This window comes from Rhopalosiphum maidis, chromosome 2 (genome assembly GCF_003676215.2).
Source record: "Rhopalosiphum maidis isolate BTI-1 chromosome 2, ASM367621v3, whole genome shotgun sequence".
NCBI lineage: Eukaryota > Metazoa > Arthropoda > Insecta > Hemiptera > Aphididae > Rhopalosiphum > Rhopalosiphum maidis.
In genome coordinates this window covers 78,108,159-78,132,352 of record NC_040878.1, presented here as the reverse complement: position 1 = coordinate 78,132,352, position 24,194 = coordinate 78,108,159, and the positions used below count along the sequence as shown (strand labels likewise).

Sequence of the window (24,194 nt, the reverse complement as noted above, 5' to 3'; positions counted from 1 at the left end):
ATAATGAACCAGGTTTATGCTTTAAATTTTAATATTGGTACTTGGTAACATTAACAACCACGCTGCAATATTCGTTTAGAACATTTATAAACTCTTTGAAATAAACATTTCACAACGTTATTAACGTACAACGCATGCGCTTTGATATTACATTTTGCGTACTCTAAAGGACGCTTGATCGTCTACACTCCGCCATCTTGTTACTTTTTATTTGTTATTGCATATATTCGTCGTGTGTGAGTTTAAGCCAATTGGCAATTTTTTTAATTAGTTTGCTTCTGGTACATTTGAGTTATATTATTTGTAATTTGTTTTATTATCCACTGCTATTTTTAAAGGTTTGTTTTTAATATTTTAAGGATTTATCTTTTGAATAATATGTATTTTTATCCTTCCCTGCCATGTGTTTTATAACTATTTGTGAGGTACACCATTTGTATCTGTAACTTTAGTTATAGTTTGGTTTACGTATATCACATTAAAATGATACATTTCCATTGTAAATATCTTATTCCCATGTTAAATACATATTATCTGTACAATAGATGTTATTAGATGTTTTGTTTTGATACTTAGCGGTTTTTTAGATATCTGTGCACATTAGTGTTGTATATCCTTTTAACTAATATAAATAATAATTTTAAATTTTACAACACTTGTATATTATTGTACATTTAATATGTACAATTTGTTTTTATAAGAACCATTTTAGTAACAAGTTCTTACTCACTTTTCGATGATTATTTAGGTACTTAAACATATTATTTGGTACATATTTTCTGTCATTATCTATAATAACTGGATTGTTATTACTTATTGAAAAGATTTACTTCAATATTAATTAAAAAAAGGAACTAATGACCATTACCATTTTATTATGTATTCCTTTGTTTTAAATATACTTAGCTAAGTTTTAAGAAAACAATAAGGATACCTATTGTGTTTTAGTTCCCAACTTAATTTCAATATTTAATTTTTTATTAGAATATTTTTATTTTTATTCAGTCAAGTACTTAGTACCTACCTATTCTTAAATAAGAGATTATTATTACTGATCAATTTATTGAGTTACATATTTTGGCTTATTTTTTAACATGGTTAATGTCTTATATAACAGTATAATATATAAATTATTTGACATTGTAATTTTCATTTTGTGATTTAAACATACTTTATATATTAACTTTAAATGTTAGAATTTATTAACAATATTGTTTAGCTTTAATCTGCCAATTTTTTATTATGTTAAATCTATAATTTGTATATTTTAATATTTTATTTTTCTAAACTTTTTAATGATGTATGTTGGTAACACCTGTATACATTTCTAAAAATTTTAATGAAATCTATAAATTATGATTTTCTTTTGACTGTTGTTTCTAATGAAAAACATGTTTATTCTTGTCTTTGTTAGCAACATAATTTCAATTTAATTTAATCTAGTTCAGGATAATATTTTATGGAATAGTGCATACAAATCACAAGAAGAATTTTGCATCACATTTTAAAAATTCCATTTAAAGTTGAAACAATATAATAAACTAAAGTACATATTGTATATCTTTTATATAATTTTATTTTATATTACCTAGTTCTATAATATTTGAGCATTGCATTAAAGATATACTTATAGATGAACTCTGCAGCTGTACTTCAACACTTACACTTAGTATATTTATCTATCCTAATATACTTTTACTGTTCATAGTAATAAACAGGCTTCTGATTTTAAAATTTTTTTTTTTTAATTATATTTCTATATTTTTAAATAAGTAGTAAAAGTATATTTTGTTTAAATGTTTTTAATTTAGAAAAAATGGTTACTAAAACTCAACATTATATTCTTCTGTTATATTATATAAAGTAATTATTGTCTTTATTTTGTCTCAAAATGGGTTATACTGTCCACATATGTCATTTTATTAGTGATTTTTAAGTCATAATTTTTGTTCATCTTTTTTTTTAAAAAAAATTAATGAACCTAATAAGAAGAATTTTATGATTGTAATACATTCACTTATAAGTGTGGTTTGTATTATATGATATTTATATGTTTGTTGTTATCAGGAGCTGGGTAAGCCTGTTCAGTTATAGAAGTTCTATCTAAGCATTTGTGACTTGCCTAAAAAGGTCAAAATGAGTAATGGTACTAGGGTGTTTGTTGGTGGCTTGTCTCATCGCGTTCGTGAGAGGGATCTCGAGAGATTTTTCCAGAAAATTGGTCGAGTCAAGGATATTGCTATGAAGAACGGATATGCTTTTGTGGTAAGTCACATTTTTTTAAAAATAAATTACTAGTATGAGGAGTGGCTCAAAAATATTTATTGGTTTATATAATATATATTTGCTTTATGGAGTGCATGAAAGAGATATAGAAAAGTTGTTCAGTGAGCTTCTCCATATTAAAGAAATATTTCTTAAATTTAGCTATGAATATATTGTAAGTAATATTTAGTTATCAATATACAGTATACATACTATAATCCGGTAAATATGGCAATCTGAATTGATGTATAAATTTATTTGTCTGTAAATGTATTGTTGCTCAGGATTCCCAGAAAAAATTACTGACAACTAAAGTTTATTAAAAAGTTTTTTTTTTCGTAATTCATTATGTTTAAGTTGTTCATTATTTTTGTAATTAAAAATACAATAAATATTAAGGTGATGGAATAAAAATCTTGAGTTATTTTAGTAAGTAATCTTAAAAAACATCCAGTAATTTGGACGATGGTTTGAATTATTCTGGACTAATGAGGCTCTACTTAAGGATTAAAAAATATATAGTAGTGCTACTCTAAGAACGCTACTCATTCACGCATCCAAGTAGTGGCAGTGAGAGTTGACGGCGCCCAGCATTTCGGGAAAGTTTAGTGGTGGGAATGTGCGAGATCGGACGATTTTTGGTCACCGCCCATTAGCGTTCTTACGATGGCCATACTATAATAAATATATCAATACAAAACAAGCTGTGTAGTAATATTATGTATATTATTTGTATTCTTACATTTCACTTTTTATATATTTATGCAAAATACATTTTTAGGAATTTGATGACTATCGTGATGCTGATGATGCAGTATATGAATTGAATGGACGTGAACTTAATGGTGAAAGGTATAGTTTTTTTATCAATCCATTTTATTTTTGTTATCTTTCCAATTTATCTTAATGACATATTAAATAAATATTGATTAATTTATTGAGTTACTAAAATTTAATGGACCAATGACTAAATCATCAATTAGAGATCAATAGCTTAATATTAATTTATTAAGTGATGGTTAGTCAATCTAATTGTTAAATTAGAGTGTGAAGTTAATTGTTTTATAATTTATTAATGGAAACACAAATCGAATTTTTAATTTTTAATAATTAAAATTGTTATCTAGAGTTTCTGTGGAACGAGCTCGTGGAACACCAAGGGGCAGCGATGTTTGGCGTGGTTCAGGGCGTGGTGGTGATTTACCACCACCTCCACCAAGACGACCTCGCCGTGATGCTAGGTATGTATTAAATATTTAAATTAAAGATTAGGTATACCGATTATAAGAATAGTCAAAGATGAGTGGGAAACTTTTAGAATATAGGCACTGTATGATAGGAGGGGAACTGTTTCAGACCTCTACATTAAGTTGGATTACAAGCTAACCAGATTCATGTGTTGGTTTTAAAAACAGTTTCCATTGTTTTTGAGTATTGCATATTGTTGATATTCTATTTTTATTCATAACTAGCTATCCCTGTGTATTTCATTGCCCAAACAAAATAATCCGTGTTAAATTCGGTTGCCAAACATCTAGCATATGACATGTAGATAAAAATTAAATAATGTTTGATTTTTGGTGCATAGATGATATTACTGACATCATTTTTATATAGGTATCCCACCCCAGTGTTGCTTTTTTTTTTTTTAATTTTAATTTTTTGTTAGATAATCCAAATTTGATTTCTATTTCATTCTTAACCAAAGATCAACAACTTGACGTTTCAAACCATAAACAACCAAAATGTGTACTGTTATATTATATCAGCTATTCACTAAAATACTATTTTTTTAGTTATAATAAACTCGTCCTTGGTGTCTATAATATTTTTACATTGTTAGCGTTTCGCTCACCTATTAAAATAGACGTGTGAGCATACAAATATACCATAGTACTGACAAATGTCAATATTAGACTGCTATAGTATAATAAAATAACAAGAAAATAAAAACAGTTTAATTATAAAATATATGGTAAGGTGATCAGTGACTGGCGAGTACAACGCTAACTACACAGTATTACTATATATATGGCAACACTGGGCTTCGATAACTTTGTCAGTTTATTTATAACTTAATATTTTTCCGAAATCATTTTTGTAAACGACTTAGGGAAGTATATGTCAAAATCCAATTATATTTAAATCAGTGGTTCTTAAAATGGCAATTGTGTGAGCGAAGTGCTCATAGCAATACCAACAATGGGTTAATTGGTAATATGGATGAAAAAAATTTATCTTTATGTGTGTATTTATCTAGTTTTTAAAATAATAATAACTTGATTTTTCATAAAGTTATTTAATCAAAAAAGCTTAAAACCTGCCCACTGTACTCTTTCATTAAAAAATCAAGATAACCAAATAAGTAGTTTCAGAGAACATGCATGATAAAAATTTCCATTTCCACATTAATATATAATTCAGTGTTTCCAAACCTTTTTTACCACCATGTGAACCATTTCAATAATATTTTATAGATCGTGGACCACCTCAATTTTAAGAAAACTGAATTCCCATTTATTTTTGTTCATTTACAAGATTCCACAAATCAATTGAAAAAATTTTGTATTATTTTTACATTACATTTTACCGCGGACCACAGTTTGAGAATGGGAAACACTGATATGTGTAGATGATAAACAATAATCTATTCTTGTTCAAAATTACTGTTGTATTGTTAATTAATTTATATGGTTTTGTAATGTTTAGGGATGATAGAAATGATAGGTATGGTCCACCAACAAGAACAAATTACAGATTAATTGTTGACAATTTGTCAAGTCGTGTTAGCTGGCAGGTAAGAAATAATTTAGATGTTAATTTGTATTATTTAATTACTATTTTCTTTAGATTTGTTTCAATTTGTTATTTTAAACTAATTTTTATTTTGCCATTTGGAGATTTATCTTACTTATTTGAATGTCTTCTGAACTTTTTTTCACATATGGTTTGTTTTTGTGAGGTGCTGATAAACATTCAATCAATAATATTATCTGAGGAAAGAGCCTGCAATTCTATTAAGGTTTAACAACATTGTAATAAATTGCTCTGCTATCTAAAAGAAATCATAAAATTATTTTGCCGTTCACTTTATTACCCAATTATAACAAGTACACTAATTAATACTAGTAATTAATTATGTATGTTATATACTAATATTTATTTTTAATATCATAAAGTGGATGGTGGTCTAAGTCTGTTTTGAGAAAACAACTTATTTTTAATCATAATAAATAAATAAAAAAAAAAAAATACAAAATATAAAGTACAAAAAAAAAAAAAATGAAAAAAAATGTAATATTATTTTTCTAAAGAGCCACCACAATGTGTTGGGTTCGATCGATGTCCATACCAATGACATTAAACGCTTGATCGTTGGCCGATAACATAAGAGTGGCACTATGAGGCACATAGGCCAATGCCACAAAAGATCACAGTACCATATCACACATTCCATTCCGGGCCTAGGATGATCGGCCTAACCACAAAAGGTGTTCCCAACCATACAAGCCGATCAGCTGCCCAATTTGGTTAACCCCCCATTCATGTCTTCCCACACATGGTCCGAGACCGAGTCGCTTTTCAATACCATTCCATGTGTTTAAGAGGTATGTATTTAAACAATAACATAAACAATGTTTGGTATTTGTTAGGCTTTTAAAATAAATTTTTAAACAATTTTATCTTGAAAATATATAAACAAATTAATAACAAGTTAAGGATCTAGAAGATGCAGTATCGAAAAAGCAATTCTGTATCAGTCATCAAAACAACAAGGCCACACGATCATCAAAAGCACTAAAATCAAAATCAATGTAACCCATTATGTGTAAAATATCTTCAGTTCACTAACAGCAAATGAGCACTTCCCATCATTTATTCATTTTCAAGTGAAGTCTCCCGAAAACAATCCCGTTTTAAAATCGATAAATTGTATTTGGCGTAGAATTATTAATTTAGTAATAATAATATAACTTATATGTATAAATGTATATTAATAAATACATAATCCTCAACATTTTCTTATTTTTTTTAATTTGTTTGGATAATTAGGATTTAAAGGACTTCATGCGCCAAGCTGGGGAAGTTACTTATGCTGATGCGCATAAACAACGCAAAAATGAAGGGTAAATATTTTAATATATAAAAGAATATATATTATATATATATTTATCTTTTTTTTTTATGTAGTGTTGTTGAATTTGCATCCTATTCGGATCTCAAAACTGCACTGGATAAGTTGGACGATACAGAATTGAATGGACGTCGCATAAGACTTTTAGAAGACAGAAATAGTAGTCGTGGTCGCGGTGGAGGTAGACACAGTCGCAGTCCTTCTAGTTCACGTTCCCGTTCACGATCCAGGTCTCGTTCACGTCGACGTGTACGCTCTCGTTCAAGGTGCTTAAATGTTTGCATTAACAACTTATTTAGACATAATGCTTATGTATGAAAATTGTTTTTAATTAGAAGTAGATCACGAAGCCATTCCAAGTCAAAGTCTGAGTCACGTTCGAAATCTCCTTACAAGTATGTATACTTTGATTAATAAAAAAATGTTATTCAAATTTTTAAATCATTAAATATTCATTTTGTTTTCCCAATTATTTATATTAATATTAAGTTAATAATTTAATTTTAAAGTTTTGTTTTGTATTTATAAATATTGTATAATAAGATAAAAATGTTGACCATAAATGAATTTTAAATTATTACTTATATTTTATGTAAAAATTTAGATCACCAGCTCATTCCAAATCACGTTCCCGTTCAGGTTCTATAGATAAAAAGAGGTCTCAATCACGCTCACAATCAATTTCAAATAAACGTATTAAGTAAGTATTATACACATTTAATACTTGTGTAACTTACTATTTGTTATTTATTTCTATTTTTGAATGGATGTGAAAAGAAAGCAACTGAAATAAAATGTTGTTTGCTTACTTACTCTACAGATAGAATATAATACTTTTTTAAATATTATTTACAATTTAAACTTATTCAATATGCAATGTTCAATATATGTCATTTGATAATTAGTTTGTTACTATTCCAATATACTTATAAATGTTTGTTTTAAAAATTTTAATTAATATTTAAGAATTTGTATTAAAAATAAAATGATTGATTTAATTTATGAATGTACTTAAAATGTATCTTTATTCTAGGCGCGATTCACGTTCACCCGATGAAAAATCACGCTCACCATCTAGAGAGAAAAATGGTGATGCCAGTCCACAATCAGGAGACGATTAGAGATGCATATTGAATCCTCTATTATTATTTTTTTTTTATATATAACAATTCAACTTTTTCTATCCAGTTAACTTAATGTACACTTAATCTAACCATTTGACTAGGTCATATTTATGTTCAATGCCGTAGAGATAAATCAATTATCGATTTTACAGAACATTTTGTATTGTAAAACTTAAGATTAAATTTGAAGAAACATTCATGAATGTTGTGTTTGGACAAAAAAAAAACCATGTTCATTTGCAAAAAATGAATAAAAAATTCTATGGTATTCTTTTAATCTTCTGTATAAGTTCTAAAGTAATCACTTATTTTATTTGTATGTGTTTAAGATGATTATATACTTATATTTAAGACAATACATGTTCTTATTATTTATTGGAATTCCCTCCCATTACACTGATAAGATTATACATTTTAATCTTTCCATCCTACCTGTTCATCAATAATTATTCTTCAAGGTGGGGTCAATTTCAAAACTTGTTTTTAATGAATACGCGGAAATATAAAACCAGTTATTGAGTTAATGAGTGAGTAACAAGGTTCATCTTGTTGAGTATTCACGAAATACATAGCGCTTATTTTATTCAGTTAAACTTTGCATATTTGCGTGTGCCTTAGTATTTTGAATTTATTAAAACCTTTGGATACAATGAAAGGCAAGTGTATAACATTAACTCAAAATAACTTATTCAACTTTAAGTTTTATTAATTTTGATTTTAGATTGTTTTTTTTTTATCGTTTGTTCGGTCATGTCTGTAGTAGTACTTTCTACTACTACTAGACTTCAAACTAATGCTAATGCAAAAGAAAAATTATCGATTCAAAATGTGTCGAATAACAATGTACCAAATTTTCATGGTTTTAATTGGAGACTATGCAAAGTACTATGTCATAAAAGTAATTTTCATGATAATCAAATTAATATTTTTAATTAATAGGCTTTGCATGATGTTGAGAAGAACAATGCAGTTATCTCTTCTATAAGCGTTAAGTTGGTGTTGTTGATGTTGTATGAAGGAGCTCTAGGGAATACGGCTAAACAGATAGAAGACGTCGTTGGGATAAAAGGTCGCAAACAAAGCATTAGAGAACGTTATTCTCAAAAATTGCAATCATTACAAGTAAATTATTGATTTAACATGATTATTACATATTAACATAATCTACAATTCTAAATGAGTAAATAACCCAATTTTTTGTTTGGAGATTGAAAGGGTATATCATTTTTAAACTATTGGTACTTATTTTTCGTATAATATACTACATTAGTACTATTAAAACATCTAATATTGCATCAAGCTAAGTCCAGTGAGATTCTATAACAATATTCTATATCTAGACTTATCTAGTCTTGAGATTGATTTGTTTTCAAAAGAATCTTGTATTTTTGTTAGTAAGTATTAACACTATTAACATTAATACGACTTGCAAATTTGCAATATTTTTTTAAAGCGGTATCTTGCCTGCATCTGTTATCTGTTTTAGCAAACGCTAATATAACAAGTTTTACAATTCTCATTTATCTTAATTGATTTTGAAAGTAAATTTACCTATTATAAAACTCAAAGGTAATATATCCTGTTGTTGCAAGTGATTTTACGATATTTTAGTTTTGAATCGGGTTATTAAGACGGGTTACAATTTAATTATACTCATAATAAGCTTTAAAAATAAAGTATCAATAAAACATTTGCAACATATTATAGAATATGTTGTTACCTTTATGTTTTATAATAGATAAACTCATTCTCATATTAAAATTAAAACTAAATAAGAAGTAAGAACTGTAGTTGGTAAATTTCCAATGTTACACACTTGTAAGATGGAGACGACAGGTGTGTATTTAAAAATTATTCAAGTGGGGGGTCCAAATTTTTTTAATATATAAAAAGTATTATACAAATTAGTGGTATGACCTTAAGAATTTTAAATTCTGTCAATCAATGGTAGTAGTCTAGACCTGAGAACCCCCCTTACGTATGCCCCTGTGAGACAACACATGCGAATGAAGTGGCTTCTTAAGAATCTTCAAACTACCTCTTTATAGAAACAGTATTCAGATGTGAGGGAAATAAAAACTAAAAAGAAAAACGCGGAATGACTGACGATAAGTTATTATCAAGGCTGTGAATTTAATGCACTTAAAAATTATTAAATATGTACTAAAAACTGACAAAATATGCTCTCATTTTTCAAAAAAAACTATTAAAATTTATCTTATTCTTATTTTTTATTAATTTTAGTTTAAATATTAGTAATATTATAAATTGGTATGCTTGCATGAATATATGACTTATTGGGATTGACTAATCTTGATCTTCGTCATACACAAGATCTATAAAAAATATATGCTTAGAATAGAATATGTTTCTACTTAAAATTATATATTTTATACCTTTAAAGTAATTATTGCATTGTACAATCAACGATTTTTGTCATCCGTAATGTACTTGTTGGTATTAGTAAATTAATTTAATCACGACTTCAAGAGTACAATAGTCAATAATACACGTTAAATACTGGAGTAAAAATATAATAGTACGAAAAAAGCATTTATACATAAAAATCGTTAAAAAATGCATTTATATGCCCTAACCCATGAAATATGCAAAATAAGATTTAATATTTGAATTAAATAAATAAATAAAAGTCAAAACAAATTTTGGCTGAATCTATTTTATTGTACGGAGTATCAAAAAAAAATAACATGCAAATGCATTAAATTCACAGCCTTGATCATTATTATTCGTAATACGACATTTCTTTAGAATTTTGTACTTAGGTTGTTTGTATTTTGACAATTTGACACTGTTATGACTGTATCTTAAACTCCATTTTTTGACAATGTATAATTTTATTTTTTAAATTTTAGTATTTTTAAGATTAGCAAATTTCAAGGTTAAAAATACCACGGTTATTAAAGTTTGTTTTAAATTAAGGAAAAACCTGTTTTAATCCTGGTTTAAACCTGTTCTAATAAGCGAACTGCATACATCTTAACTCTAGTTCTTATAAATTAGTTATAATACCTTTAATATTGGAAAAATTAACTATCGTAATTTGTTTCATTAGTGTTTGTATCAATGGTGAATAACTACGGAATAGTTTTTTTGTAAAAATATTGTTGATACATTTATTAAAATAAACTGACTAATTATATAATAATTTTAATATTGCAGACATTTTTCTTGGTTATTTAATTTATATTTTTGGACAAATATATCAGAATATTATAATATCTGCAGTTTAAGCTACCTATAAAGCTTAAAAATCAAGAACTTTTAACCTGTGGCTTAAATATTTTTATTAGTGTCTAGTATCTTCTAAACATTCAATTAAATCTATTATTCTAGATAATTCGATAAGACATATTTAGCTACTTAATAGTTGCAATTTGTAGTTTATCATTTTAAAATATCTTTGTACCTAGGAGCTAAGGTCATATAATATTTTTATTACTGTTAAAGTGTCAACCATAAACGTAATAGATCTATAACGTTTATGATGCTGTCAACAATTCTTCGAGAGTTTCTATTTTATATAATTTTGAATACATATTTATAAAATGTTTTACAAGAAATTGAATTTGGATATTTGTGGTTTCACAATATTTATTTTTGTGTGATATAAGTTATTTTACTAATAAGTGTAAAATTGGAAATGCTGGCGCAAAGCTTTAATTCATATTCATACGTCATCGTCTGAAAAATATTCTCATGTTTAAGAGGACGTTATACCCGCATGTGTTGTCTCTGTGTTACAAGTATACGTAACATAGCAAGCTCAGCAGATCGCGTTTAGCTCCGTCAATTTAAAAATTAGAGTGAAGTGAATCGACTTATCTATTATGCAATTTGATGGTAAGAAAATTATCTGTGTTTTTATGTTGGTTTTTTACGATAGTTCAATTTTTTAGCAAGTTATTAACTCACTTAAAAACTTAATAATCGTAAAAAACCAACATAAAAACACAGATAATGTTCTTATCATCAAGTTTCATAATAGATAAGTCGATTCACTCTAATTTTCAAACTAACGGAGCTAAATGTGATCTACATGCTGAGCATAAATTTGCTATGTTACGTACCTTTTTTTTTCGCCAAAAAAAAAAACAAGGAACGGGTGGGAACTGTATACCACAATACTGCCACCCGGTCCCGTATCGTTTATTTACCAACAATTAATAAATATACACATAGATGGGGTGGGGGCCTCTAACCGCCCTGGAAAGCTGCCCTTTGGCCCACAGAATAAACCATAATTAATCTACCCGTTCTCTTGTTTGCCTGGCACGCTTTGCAATCTCCTTTTGCCCAAGTATCGTCTCCACGATCCTGCCCAACACCAGTCTCAATCTTTCCGCCGACGCCTCGATCCATCGCCTACTTGTTATATCGTCCGGAAGGAACTCTCGCTCCGGCCCTAGAATGATATCCATAACATCCTCAACCCGTAACTGTCGACCGATGGCTTGCTCCATCTCCCACCTAGTATCCGTCTAGAACGGGCAAATAAGCAAAGTATGCTCAGGTGTGTCCTCAGGCTCCTCGCAATGGTTGCAACCTGGATTATCTGCCCTCCTCCTCTTCCACAGGTAATGTTGGAAGCAATCATTTCCAGACAATGCTTGGGCCATGTGAAAAGACACAGACCCAAGCCTTGATTGACACATCTACCTGCGGAGCTATGTTACGTACCTACTTGTAAGATTGAGACAATAACACATGCGGCCTCTTATATGTAATAGTATTTTTTTGGGTGATATTATTTTTCTTTTTCAAGCTCTTTTATTTGATATCATATCCTGAAATAAAACGATTAGAGATGGACTATAAATTGTTAATTTTTACTTTGTGTTTTTAGAAATGGACCATTATTCAAATCTTCTTGAAATTTCAAAATAATTTGAGTTTAAAAGTCTAGAAACATAGCAATGAAGATTAAATATATAACGATTATAATTTTTTTTAAACATATATGTCCAAACTGCGAACTGTGCAAATATTCGTGATTTGTTTTTTTGTGAACTGAGTTTAGTATGTATTTTTATATTCATAGGCATAGTTCATAAAAATCATAAATTAAATCAATTATGTGTCGATAACAACAATTATCGTTATATCGCGTATGTGTACCTATCAATCAATTAATAATTAATTTAAATTTAAAATAAAACAGTCAAACTCATTTATTATGGTCATCTAGGAAGGAGCGAACTAGGGTAAGTGCCCCAGAGTTTTGATCGGAGTGCACTAAATTACCAAATAATAGCTGAATATATTAACAGACAACCGTTATAGGCATAATGTAGATGAGGATGAATTATAAGAGACCGCTAATTTTATACTTTGTCCTGGGTAGTAAACATACCATATACGGCTGTATATATTTGCACCAAAATTGACCCTAAATATTTACAAGTAGGTACCTACTACTTATTATCAAAGTTTCTATATATATATATTAAATAATAGATTCTGAGTGGTTATTTCACTCACCTATTAAGTATTTACTCCGTTCTACGTCAATATTGACATACAATCTATACCAAGATATTATATTGTGTCACTTTCCACAGCAAAAATTACTTAAAATGCACAAACAAGTGGGGGCTTTACTTTGCCCCCACATCCTCAACATTATAAAAACAATTATATTTTATTTATATAAAATCCATTATAAATATATATAGGTATATGTTATTGTTTTATCCTATAAAAAAAATATTTAATCAATCAATATTCAAAGAAATATATTTTTATATTTATATTACCATTTATTTAGGTAGATATCAGGTACGTAATTTAAGGGGGTGATGGAAGCGCTCGCCCAAAACAAACACTAGTGTACTCGTATTAGTTCGATCATTTTGATACAAAGTCTATAAGCTATAATAAATCGTATTTGAAAAATGATTCTGAACAAGACTGCCAGGTACTGGACAATGACTAGGCTTTAGTCGAAATTGTGAAGAAAGTATTCCCCCTGTCATTCAGGTTTAGTTAACGCCTGTCGCCCACCAATTACATATCTTGTATTTTCGATATTCTGATTATTTTTTATAAAAATATGTATGTACTGCAGATATAAAAGGTACGAAAATAATGTACGTTAAGTACCTAATCGTGTGCAATTCACAACAGAAATTTTAAGAATAATGTTTGGTAAAATGCGTGTAGTAAAATTAATGATGTAAAAGAGGTATATATATAATAGCGGACACCGTATATAATATTATGGAGATAGGTATTAACTATTAGGTATTCATTAGGCATTAAGGTATCTATAAATACAGTATGATATATGTTTTAAATAGATTTCGTACCTTTTTAATACATTTTAAAATACAAGAGATGTAAATGGGGAATGTAATTAAACTTGAGTGGCCGGGTTCAATTAGACTAGTACCAAAATATTCTAGTCATTGTTTATTTTTCGATGTTTCTATTTACATTTATTAAGTTAAGTTAAGCTAAAGTAAAAAAAAAGTTGTAAAGAAAAATTGTTTCATATAGTTTGTGTTCATTTATTTTTTATTTTTTATTGATTTATATAAATATTTTGTTTAAAATTTTTATGATGTACGCAGAGTCATGACAAAGATGATTATGAACTAGATATTGGTACTAAATTGTTTATGGATTCATCAGTTCGACCAAACACTAACTTTTTAGAAATTATATCTAAGTGGTATAATTCAAGTTATGAGACAGTTGATTTTAGTAAACCTGTAAATGCTATAAATTCAATAAATCAGTGGGTAGAAAACCTTACTCATGGGCGTATTCAACAACTGATATCTGAAAGTTTGTATTTAAATATAATAAGATATAATATATGAGACTTAATATAAAAATTAAAATATTATGTTTATTTTAGCCGAAACTAAAGAAAATACTGTTCTTCTTTTATTAAATGCCATATATTTTAAAGGATATTGGACAATTCCATTTAATAAAGATCTTACCAAAAAAGGAACTTTTTATTTAAACTCGAGTACTACTGTTGATGTTCCATTAATGACTACTTACAACTATTTTAAATTATCCACCATAGAATCACTTAATGCTCGATTAATTAGTTTACCTTATCAGGTAAAATATTACTTTTAATATTTTTATAGTAATAACTTACTTTGTTAATAATATTTTTTTAGGGAAACAAATTTGTTATGTATATAATATTACCAGATAATGTTGATGGTTTAGATAATTTAATTAATAGAATTAATCCATCATTATTGGGCGATTCAATAAAAAATATGAAGATGTTTTCTACAAAAGTTGTGTTACCAAAATTTAATTTTGAATATACATCAATTCTTGGACCATTATTACAAGAGGTTTGACTTTTTTTTAAAACAATATATTTTTATACTAGTTTCTGTGTTTAGAAAGGTTATTTAAGGACTAGTAAATTTAAAATCAAAGTAATACAATTATATAAATTAAATATTATAAATTATATAATAATTCAAATTAGAATAATGACTATTTATATTTATACTGATAATTTAGTAACTTTTATAGTAGTAATGTGATAATAAACTTAAGTGAATTATTTATTTGTAATAATTAATAGTTAGGTATTACCGATATGTTTGGACCAAATGCAGATTTAACAAGTATAGGAAATGATGGCCAATTTGGTAGTCTTATTGTGTCTAATATACTTCAAAAATCTGGACTCGATGTAAATGAACAAGGAAGTACTGCTCATGCTGCTACTGGTTGGTTTTAATTCATTTTTATTAATACAAACATGTTTATAAAGGTAAAATTAATATTTTTTTAATTTTATTTTAGAAGCTGAATTAGATCACCGTTTCGGGGTATCTATTGAAGCTTCTTTTGAAGTCAATAAACCATTTTTATTTATGATAGAAGATATTACAATGGATACCATAGTATTTGTTGGACAAGTTGTGAATCCACTTTCACAAGGCTTATCAGTAGTTTCTATTCCGATTGTCAATACTCAAACTCAAACTCCAACTCCAATAAAATGTAAATTATAATTTTAAGTTATAAAAATAATAAATTACAATTGTTTAACTTTTAGAAGAGTTCGAACTCCTTAAAAATATTTTTGTTATGAAATTGAGTATAGTAAGAAAAAAAATATTATATTACAATTTTAAATTTTAAATTCCTATACCAGAAGCAAATATTATTTTTATTGGATGAATTTTAGGATATGTTTTTTACGGCTAGGAACGTTAAGTTTGGTTTAAAAATAAAATTTCCCAACAACTAACAGATTGAAAGATATGAAATACATAATAATATTTATATACATATTGTATATTACAGCTGTAGGTGATATTGAATTGAGAATGAATTTGGATCAAAATGTTGAATTTCAGAGGTTTAGTTATTTTGACAGAGAACTATTTCAAGTAAGATTTTTTTTATGATATTATTTAGCTATTTACAATTTTATGTTTTATGTCTATTATTCATAATTTGTATTTTTAATAAATTGTAATTAGTGTTTTTATTGTTTTTAATTTTCATAGGAACTTAGCTCTAATCAACCAGACTCAAATTTTGTAATTTCTCCAGCTAGTATAAAAAGCATGTTAACATTATTATCGAAAGGTGCTCACGGAGATACTTTGAATCAATTAAATAGTGTTTTACGTTTACCAACTGACAAATCAACATTTAATAATATATTACGCATAAATAAATTGTCTATGGAAAGTAGTATAATTGATTTAGTAGTTGTCAACAACATATTTGTTAAGAATAAGAACAGCATATCTAAAAATTTCAAAGATACAGCAGAAGATTTATACTCTGCTAATATAACTGAAATTAATCTTTATAATATTGAAGCATCAATTCAAATGATCAATAAACAAATTTCTGATGCTACACACGGACTTGTAAACAGTATAATTTCTAAAGGTGCGTGTTTATATGTATTTAAATTTTAAATATTTTGAGCATTCAAAAAATTTGTATTACTATGCTTTTACTTATTACTATACTTAAGTATAATACAGTGTTTTTCAAACTGTGGGTCGCGACCCTCAAAAAAAGTATAAAATTCGGTCAATCGCTTTGCAATCCCCCTTCCTATTTATATTAAGTATAAATTTGAACAATAAAAGTATTTTATCGTACATGGAAAAGCCATTAGCAGTGGAGTGCCTGTATTTATTTATGAGATATCTACAATCTATATTTAATCGATTGATTATTTTTGTATTATGAAAATGTTGAATGAAAAGGTTTATTTTGTAAATCGGTGTTTTATTATTTTTGACCTATGCAACTCCCTAGTTGAGAAACACTAATCTAGATAATACTATGTGTCTTTTCATTTATTTTTGTGTCAGAAGCTTAGGTGCAACTGAGTGAGCTCAGAGGCGTAGCCAGGATTTTTTTTGGGGGAGGCTTAATATTTTCAACTTAAGTTTTTGAGAAACAAAAACAACAAAAAAACAAAAATACTGATAACATATTAACGTTGATTTGTGATTTGTCGTTAAAGTATTTACTATTTTAATTAATTAAAATTTGTAAGACAATTTCCATATTTAAATTTAAATATTTCAAAACAATATAAAAAATATGGCCAATGGGGAAGGGAGGGAGCTTGATAATAAGGCAAGAAAATGTTTTTATCAATAAGCCATAAAATTGACTAAAAATGTATCCTGCAAGACTTTTTTTCTCAAATTTAGCAAATGTTTAGATATAATATACTATTTAAGAAGTATCCTATGGAATTACCAACTTGAAACTTCTTTTTTTAAAATGATATTCAACCATTTTTACAATACATTTTTAAGCTGATTTTGGGCTTATAAATTTAAATAAATAAAAATATGTCCCCTAAGTTTATTTAAAAATTAAAAATTTCAATAATTAGAATTTGAGTAAATACATTATTAAAGGAAAACAGAGTGTGTTTGGTAAATAATAATGACTATTATTTTAATATATGAATATTGAATATTGATGTTATTTAGATTTATTACAAGCCATTTGTAGCTATACTAACATAGTAGAAGGGTATATGAGAAAGGTCCATACAAATTAATAAAGAAAGAATAAGAGGGATACAGTTTCCTTTCCTCCCCCCAAAAAAGTTGATCCTAATTGTATTAATGGTTTTAAGATACTATTTATTATATTATTCATTACAGTGAGCTACTTAGTGATGAGGTACATTCAAAGATATAAACAAATCTAGAGCAGAGCAGTTACTTGATGACTTTATTTTGAATATTCATTGTTTAAATAATATAGTAATATTCAAATAATGTTACAGATGATTTTGATGGAAACACTGAACTTTTATTGGCGAACGTTCTTTATTTCAAAGGAGATTGGTTTGTGGAATTTAATGAAAGTAGCACTAAAAAAGAGTGTTTTTACACAAAACCTAATATGTGCTCTGAAGTCAATATGATGAATTTACAAGACCAAATAAGATATGGACATGTATCAGATATTAATGCTCAAGTTGTTGAACTGCTATATAAGGTGAGTAAACATTACAAATGAGTAATAAATAAAATAACTTAATTTTGAAAATAGTTACTTAAATATTTCATAGGAAATTAAATTTATCATAGTTTATTTAAAATATTTAAATTATATAGATTATATTGTATTTTTTTTAAAAGACATATCATAACAATAATTTCAAATATGTATCACATTTTTTTTTACAAAGATGTTTAAATTTTTTAGAAAGTTTTATATAGGAAAAATAAAATATTGTTATGCTTATTAATTTTCATGAAAAATAATAAATTATATTATTTTAAAATGTTAAATGTATAATATCATACACATATATTTGTATATATTATATAATGTTATAATGCAATCTTATTCTGTCCATGCGCTTGGTTCATTATCAACGCCATTGTTGATTTTATTTTTAATCTCTCCCCGTTAATACATGTATTAACATGGACATTTCAAATAATCTCTGGTAATAATATAAATTATTTCAGATAAATTTGTTTTTTTTTTCACTTAAATTTATTAAATAAATGTAGTATAATATTACGACTTAAGTAGTTTTCTAATATTTGTCTCAGAACCAGTGGTGTAATTGTAAATATTTTTTTGGGTATACACCTAAATTGAGAAATATGTAATACGTGGGGGGCTCTGCCCCTCACACCCCTGGATACTAATTAACTTGAATTTATCTATTATTATAAATATATTTAAATACATAATAATATATAATTCCTTTATAGCAAATGTATTTATTTATTATTTATAAAATGTTCCATTTTGTTTTTCTAATGGCTCCACTTTCCTTGAACGGTTATCATCGGCTGATCTGAGCTGCAACAGCCAGCTTCCAACACATTTGGTTGGGTTTCCTATACTAAGAGGTGGCCCATTTATATTGATAATATCAATAGTATTTCATTTTCCCTGTGTCTTATATATACCATATTGCCGTCGTCATAACTCATAATATTAATTTAATTTTAAATATTAATTTTATTAAATTAAATGTAATAAAATAAATGACAAGCATATTGTATTATCACTTATCAGTATCTATTACCTAGTATCTACTACCTGCCTAATTTATCTTTCCTATACGCATTTAAAAATTTTAGCGTTTTGGGTATACGCCGTATACCCGCGTATACCTTCCACTACACTACTGCTCAGAACATAGGTGTGTGCAGACTTTTTTTGCAGAGGATGCCAATATATTTAAAAATAACTCAATTTTTTATCTTCCTTCTAAAAAACATAAATCAGAATTTTTTTAAAAAATGTATTATAGAATTAAGTTCTCAAAATAATTGTTAATATAATTTTAACTGCATTTTATTACTAATATTAATATGAATTTAATTTATGTAATACTTTATTATAGTTCTAATCTTCTTTCAAAAGTTTTTTATAAATAAAAACGTTTATAAACTCCTAACTAAAAAGTAAAAACAAAAAACAAGCTGGCTCCGCAGACCCACAGGGGATGCCATGGCTACCCATAATCTCCCCTGCGCACGCCTATGTCTCAGAATAACAACCCACTTTAAAAATATCATTGTCACTTTTTTTATTTAAATTCTGAGTGATACAAATATTCAAAAACTTGCCACTATCCTGTTCAATTTTTTAGAAGTTATGTTATGTTAGAAAATGTATAGGTTTATTGTGAATTTAATAGATTAATCTATAACTAAATTCTACCATTGATTATAGTCTATTTTTAATCAATGAATCTACATGAATCTTTCAAAATTAATATTTATTTTCCAGTGTTAGATTTTATTATATATGATATAAAAACAAAATTTGCAGAAAACAATTTAAAAATACTTAACGCTCTTCAAAATTGTTTAAGTACTAGAAGTCTAGGAATAACAGGGATGAAAATATTTTAGAAGTTTGTTAACTCCTACGACTTACAATATTAACTTTGATGACTTAATGGCAGAATTAAAACTATTTGGGAAAATGTGTTCATCAATTGATATTGCTGAACATTTTGAAGCCCATTTAACTTTGTATATGGAATAAGACTTGATTGGCTTATTTGACAATATTTACTTTATTTATACAATTTTCTTTTCTGTTCCAATAAGTTCTGATTTGAGTGAATGTTTATTTTCATTTCTTTCTTCGCTTCAAAACATTTACAAGAAACACCATTGGCCAAGAAAGACTTAGAAACATGGTTATTTTACACATTGAAAAAAAACTTTTAAAACTAACTTTGATACTATTATTGATCAGTTTGATGCAGTTCAACAGCAAGATGTAAAAGATTTCAATTGTTATAGACTATAGACATATTGGAAGGTTATAATATTAGCCATTAGGTTTAACTTATAATAATGTTATTAGTATAATCATTACATAATATTTATTAATTGTTTAGTATATTACATATTTACATTTATTATGATGTATATAGTAACTATAAATTATAACATTAGGTATATTTATAACGTTAAGACTTATGGACTTTGGAAATAAATTCCATTTTATGTAAAAATAAAGTAATAGGTAGAATATAGAAATGCAGAATGTTTTTATTAAATAAACCATCATCTTATCAAGCTTTTTCTATTGTGTCATTTAATTTTACATGCTACAATAAAGATTTATCTTAGATAATATTATTATGTTATGCTTTCCAGTTTCCACTGATTTATTGTCTAACTTACACAGTCTAAGTGACTAAGTATCTTTAAGTAAATAGTATATTGACATAAAATAAAGTTTGACCCCCCCCTCCTAGTGGCAGCCCAAGATCAAGATATTGGCGTATCAGGCAGTCACCCCGGGCGTCTCCAGAATTGAGGCGCCGGAAGTGTATTTTAAGGTGCTCAAAAAATTGTAAAAACATAACTTTTTTATATCATTATAATTTTTTTTTAAATAATAACAGTGGTATTATAATAATAAATTGTGTAAAACGATAAAAATGTTATATAAGCTATATTTTTAAGGCCATTTTTTAAAAATTTGCCGGGAGCGCCATAATATCTTGGGCCGGTACTGCCTCCTCCCATAAAAATTGCCCATGTTAAGCCCATAGTTATAACTATTTTTAATTACATAAGTATTTACTGTAAATGTAAATATAAAATTGCTAGGTGTCTATAGGTAATAGGTACCACTTATTACTTTATTGTGTATTATATTTTAAATTTATTTTATAGGATACAAATTTTTGTATGCTAGTATTATTGCCGGATGAAAATACTTCATTTTTACAATTATTGAAAGATTTACAACATAATCCTTTTTCTAAAATATTGAATTCACTTTATCAAAGAAATGTCAATTTGTATTTACCACGATTTACAATTAATTACTCGACAAAGCTATCATCTGCACTTAAAAAGGTAACTATGGGTAAAATATATAGATATTATTTATTAAGTTGGAATGTTACACAGTACCAGCACTCATTTGATCATCTTGCATGTATATTTTACATTCAATATTGTAAGTTTGTAATAATATTTATAATTAATTATGTACTTAGATTGGATTATCATCAATATTTAATAGCAATGCAAATCTATCATCAATATTTAATCCAATAAAACAAGTATTTGTGAAGGATGTAACACATAAGGTAACAATGGAAGTTAACGAAAAAGGCTCTAAAGCTAGCGCAGTTACAGGTATCTATTTAATATAATATATTTAAGTCCGCCCGAGACATATATAGGTATAGCATTTGCATTTTTTCCTGGAGTTCGAAATAATAGTTAGTAAACTACAAATTAATTTAGTACTAAAATGAGTTCAGAAATAAAAAATGAGAGCTTTATTTTCCATATTTCAGAACTGTTTGCGTGTTTTTGCTATTTTTGATGTTTTTGGCTAAACTGGGCAATTTTTATCAAAATCTGTTTTTATGATAATGATAAGAAAAATGTCGTTTAGGACTTTAGTGCGATTGCAGATATGCCATACGGTTAAATTATTTCTGTGTATTTTTATGTGCAATTGATATCAGAAAAAATTATATTAGTGTTTATTCCAATTACCGAAAGTTGATAATATAATATGTTGCTTTTTTTTACTGATGCAGTGTCTTACTTAGTAATATCTGCTAATTCACTTAAATAGATGAAAATTATCAATATTACGTAAATAAAACTTGGTCTTCATAATGTTTCCATTTTGACAACTTATTTTGTGTTTATAATAATGTTTTTATTTTATTAAGTTCAATTAACATTTTAAGACGCCTTGTGGAACGACGAGAGAATTGTAGCCTTTCTTAAGTTTTTGAGCTCTGTATAAATTCATATCTATTCCTCCAAGACAAAATTCTAAATCCTCTGTTTTAAAGTTTATACATAATTTTATCCTGTTTATATATTATGTTTTTTTTTATTTTACAGCGTGTTGCACTAGTATTATGTATTTATGTGACATAATACGTAGTTTATCAAACGCTAATTTATGTATTTATTTTGCAGTTGTTTCTGTTATACCTTTGAGTAACATACCACAATCACCACCCGTGTCGGTCATTGTAAATCGGCCTTTTATTTTTTACATTTTTAATCGTGCTACTAAAACTATACTATTCAGTGGCCAAGTACATAATGTAAATAGTAATACTTTTACTTAATGATTCAAACCTATTGGATGTGACGCGGACCAATCATTATGATGTATAATGTACCTCATCTTTACCAAATTAAATCGATAACCATCATCTAAAGATAACTGTGACATTTTTATAGTAGTTAATTTTAATTTTAGCTTTATTCAGGATATAAAAATATTTTAAATTAATTTGTAATAAAATAAAATTCAAATAATTCATAGTTTTAAAAATAAAAATTATTAATAATTAATGCAGTAATTTATAATTTCATTCCACGTCAAACCGCTTGCTGAACAGCGAATCCTCGACTCTCGTCTAAAATTCATCGACGGATTCAAAAAACATATTATAAGCAATTATTTTGGTGTCTATATAGGTTAATAATAGGCCAGTATACTTACGTCTATGTTAAATACATAGATAGAAAGGTAGATTTGAACGAATTCTCGATCAATATTTTCAAAATAACTAACTTAGTATGTAGGTATGTTGATGGTATACATGCGTACATGATTATAATATGCGTGTAACTATGTAAGTAGGTATGGGTAACTACTAGCAACCCCACAAAAAACAAACTCATATAACTCCATAACAAGTGCCTTCTTAATCAAATGGTCAATTGTGAACAAATAAACAATCAAAATACCTAGGTATATAAGGTATATTTGTATATTAGATTAATTATAGATATAATTACGCATGATGAAAACTACTACCAAAAATATGTAACTAACTGTAGTTTATAGTAATCAAAATTTGACGAGGCATGTGTATATGTAAACTGGATTTGAATCAGTGATGGATTAGGTTATGCACTCTAGACACACTTTGGTGTAGAAAAAGTATAATTCAATAATTTAACAGTTTATATTTAGGTAGCATTTATAAAATAATACAAATTAACAATTTAATAAAAAATATACAAGCTAATTATTTATGAAACATAAATTTAAAATGAATCATTGAATTGAATACGTCCTTGGTTCAAAATGTTTTTATTTTTAAGAATCATTTACATAACATTATTCAAATGATACACCATGCCGATGATGATTGATCACTTGCCTTCCAATTTTTTTTTTTTTTTTAATTTAATTTTATTCATTTATAAAAATATATTAAATAGTAAGTGTACCTACTATACCTATACCTAAATACAATTTGTTTTTTATTTTTTTATAATGATCATAAAATTATGTATTATTAAATTGTGTTTAAGCTATGTTGAGTATTTTTTAACTGATTTTTATACAGGATGATTCAACAAGCATGCTTACTCCTATTGGTCTTCCATGATGAAGTTGTTCAAAATCTAATTTTTGGAATGTTTAAAAATATTTAAGGATCATTAAAATTCTAGAGATTTTTATACTAGGTACTTCAAGGATTTCGTACGGTTATTTTTAAAATTAGAACCCCAATTTTCTATTGTATATCATTTAATGGATAGTTTTCTGAAAAATTGTATGTAACAAAAAAAAAATGTTTAAACTACTTATTTTTGGCTAGTTGCTGGCATGCAATTTTTAATTGCTTGAGTGGTTTTTATAAAAGTTTATATAAAGAATGCGCTCAAATGAAGTTT

General features: G+C 26.9%; 2 protein-coding genes across 4 annotated transcripts; both read left to right on the top strand.

Annotated features, from left to right (window-relative positions):
• Positions 1-170: 170 nt before the first annotated feature.
• LOC113551754 (serine-arginine protein 55) lies at positions 171-7,727 on the top strand. 3 transcript variants are annotated; one of them, XM_026954207.1, is made up of 10 exons: positions 171-338; positions 2,068-2,265; positions 3,047-3,117; positions 3,393-3,506; positions 4,975-5,062; positions 6,319-6,392; positions 6,457-6,666; positions 6,742-6,795; positions 7,005-7,100; positions 7,434-7,727. In XM_026954207.1, the coding sequence occupies exons 2-10, from the start codon at positions 2,137-2,139 to the stop codon at positions 7,519-7,521; spliced, it is 924 nt and encodes a 307-aa protein (XP_026810008.1). In that variant the 5' UTR covers positions 171-338; positions 2,068-2,136; the 3' UTR covers positions 7,522-7,727. The 3 variants fall into 3 exon arrangements, with proteins under 3 accessions (XP_026810008.1, XP_026810007.1, XP_026810006.1); XM_026954206.1 differs by having other exon boundaries at positions 6,739-6,795; XM_026954205.1 differs by having other exon boundaries at positions 173-338; positions 6,736-6,795.
• Positions 7,728-8,055: 328 nt separating this feature from the next.
• On the top strand, positions 8,056-22,856 carry LOC113552085. The gene is made up of 14 exons (XM_026954766.1): positions 8,056-8,180; positions 8,246-8,406; positions 8,464-8,646; positions 14,115-14,331; positions 14,405-14,619; positions 14,682-14,867; positions 15,107-15,254; positions 15,331-15,531; positions 15,838-15,923; positions 16,044-16,437; positions 17,810-18,024; positions 21,195-21,380; positions 21,524-21,665; positions 22,473-22,856. The coding sequence occupies exons 1-14, from the start codon at positions 8,174-8,176 to the stop codon at positions 22,625-22,627; spliced, it is 2,496 nt and encodes an 831-aa protein (XP_026810567.1). The 5' UTR covers positions 8,056-8,173; the 3' UTR covers positions 22,628-22,856.
• Positions 22,857-24,194: the final 1,338 nt, after the last annotated feature.

Bases quoted from the DNA above. Each gene is read 5' to 3' on its own strand.
- LOC113551754 (XM_026954205.1), top strand. From the start codon at position 2,137: ATGAGTAATGGTACTAGGGTGTTTGTTGGTGGCTTGTCTCATCGCGTT. The intron at 2,266-3,046 runs GTAAGTCACATT...ATACATTTTTAG, and splicing joins AGAACGGATATGCTTTTGTG to GAATTTGATGACTATCGTGA. The intron at 3,507-4,974 runs GTATGTATTAAA...TGTAATGTTTAG, and splicing joins CGACCTCGCCGTGATGCTAG to GGATGATAGAAATGATAGGT.
- LOC113552085 (XM_026954766.1), top strand. The intron at 8,407-8,463 runs GTACTATGTCAT...TTTAATTAATAG, and splicing joins TTAATTGGAGACTATGCAAA to GCTTTGCATGATGTTGAGAA. The intron at 21,381-21,523 runs GTAACTATGGGT...TTATGTACTTAG, and splicing joins TATCATCTGCACTTAAAAAG to ATTGGATTATCATCAATATT.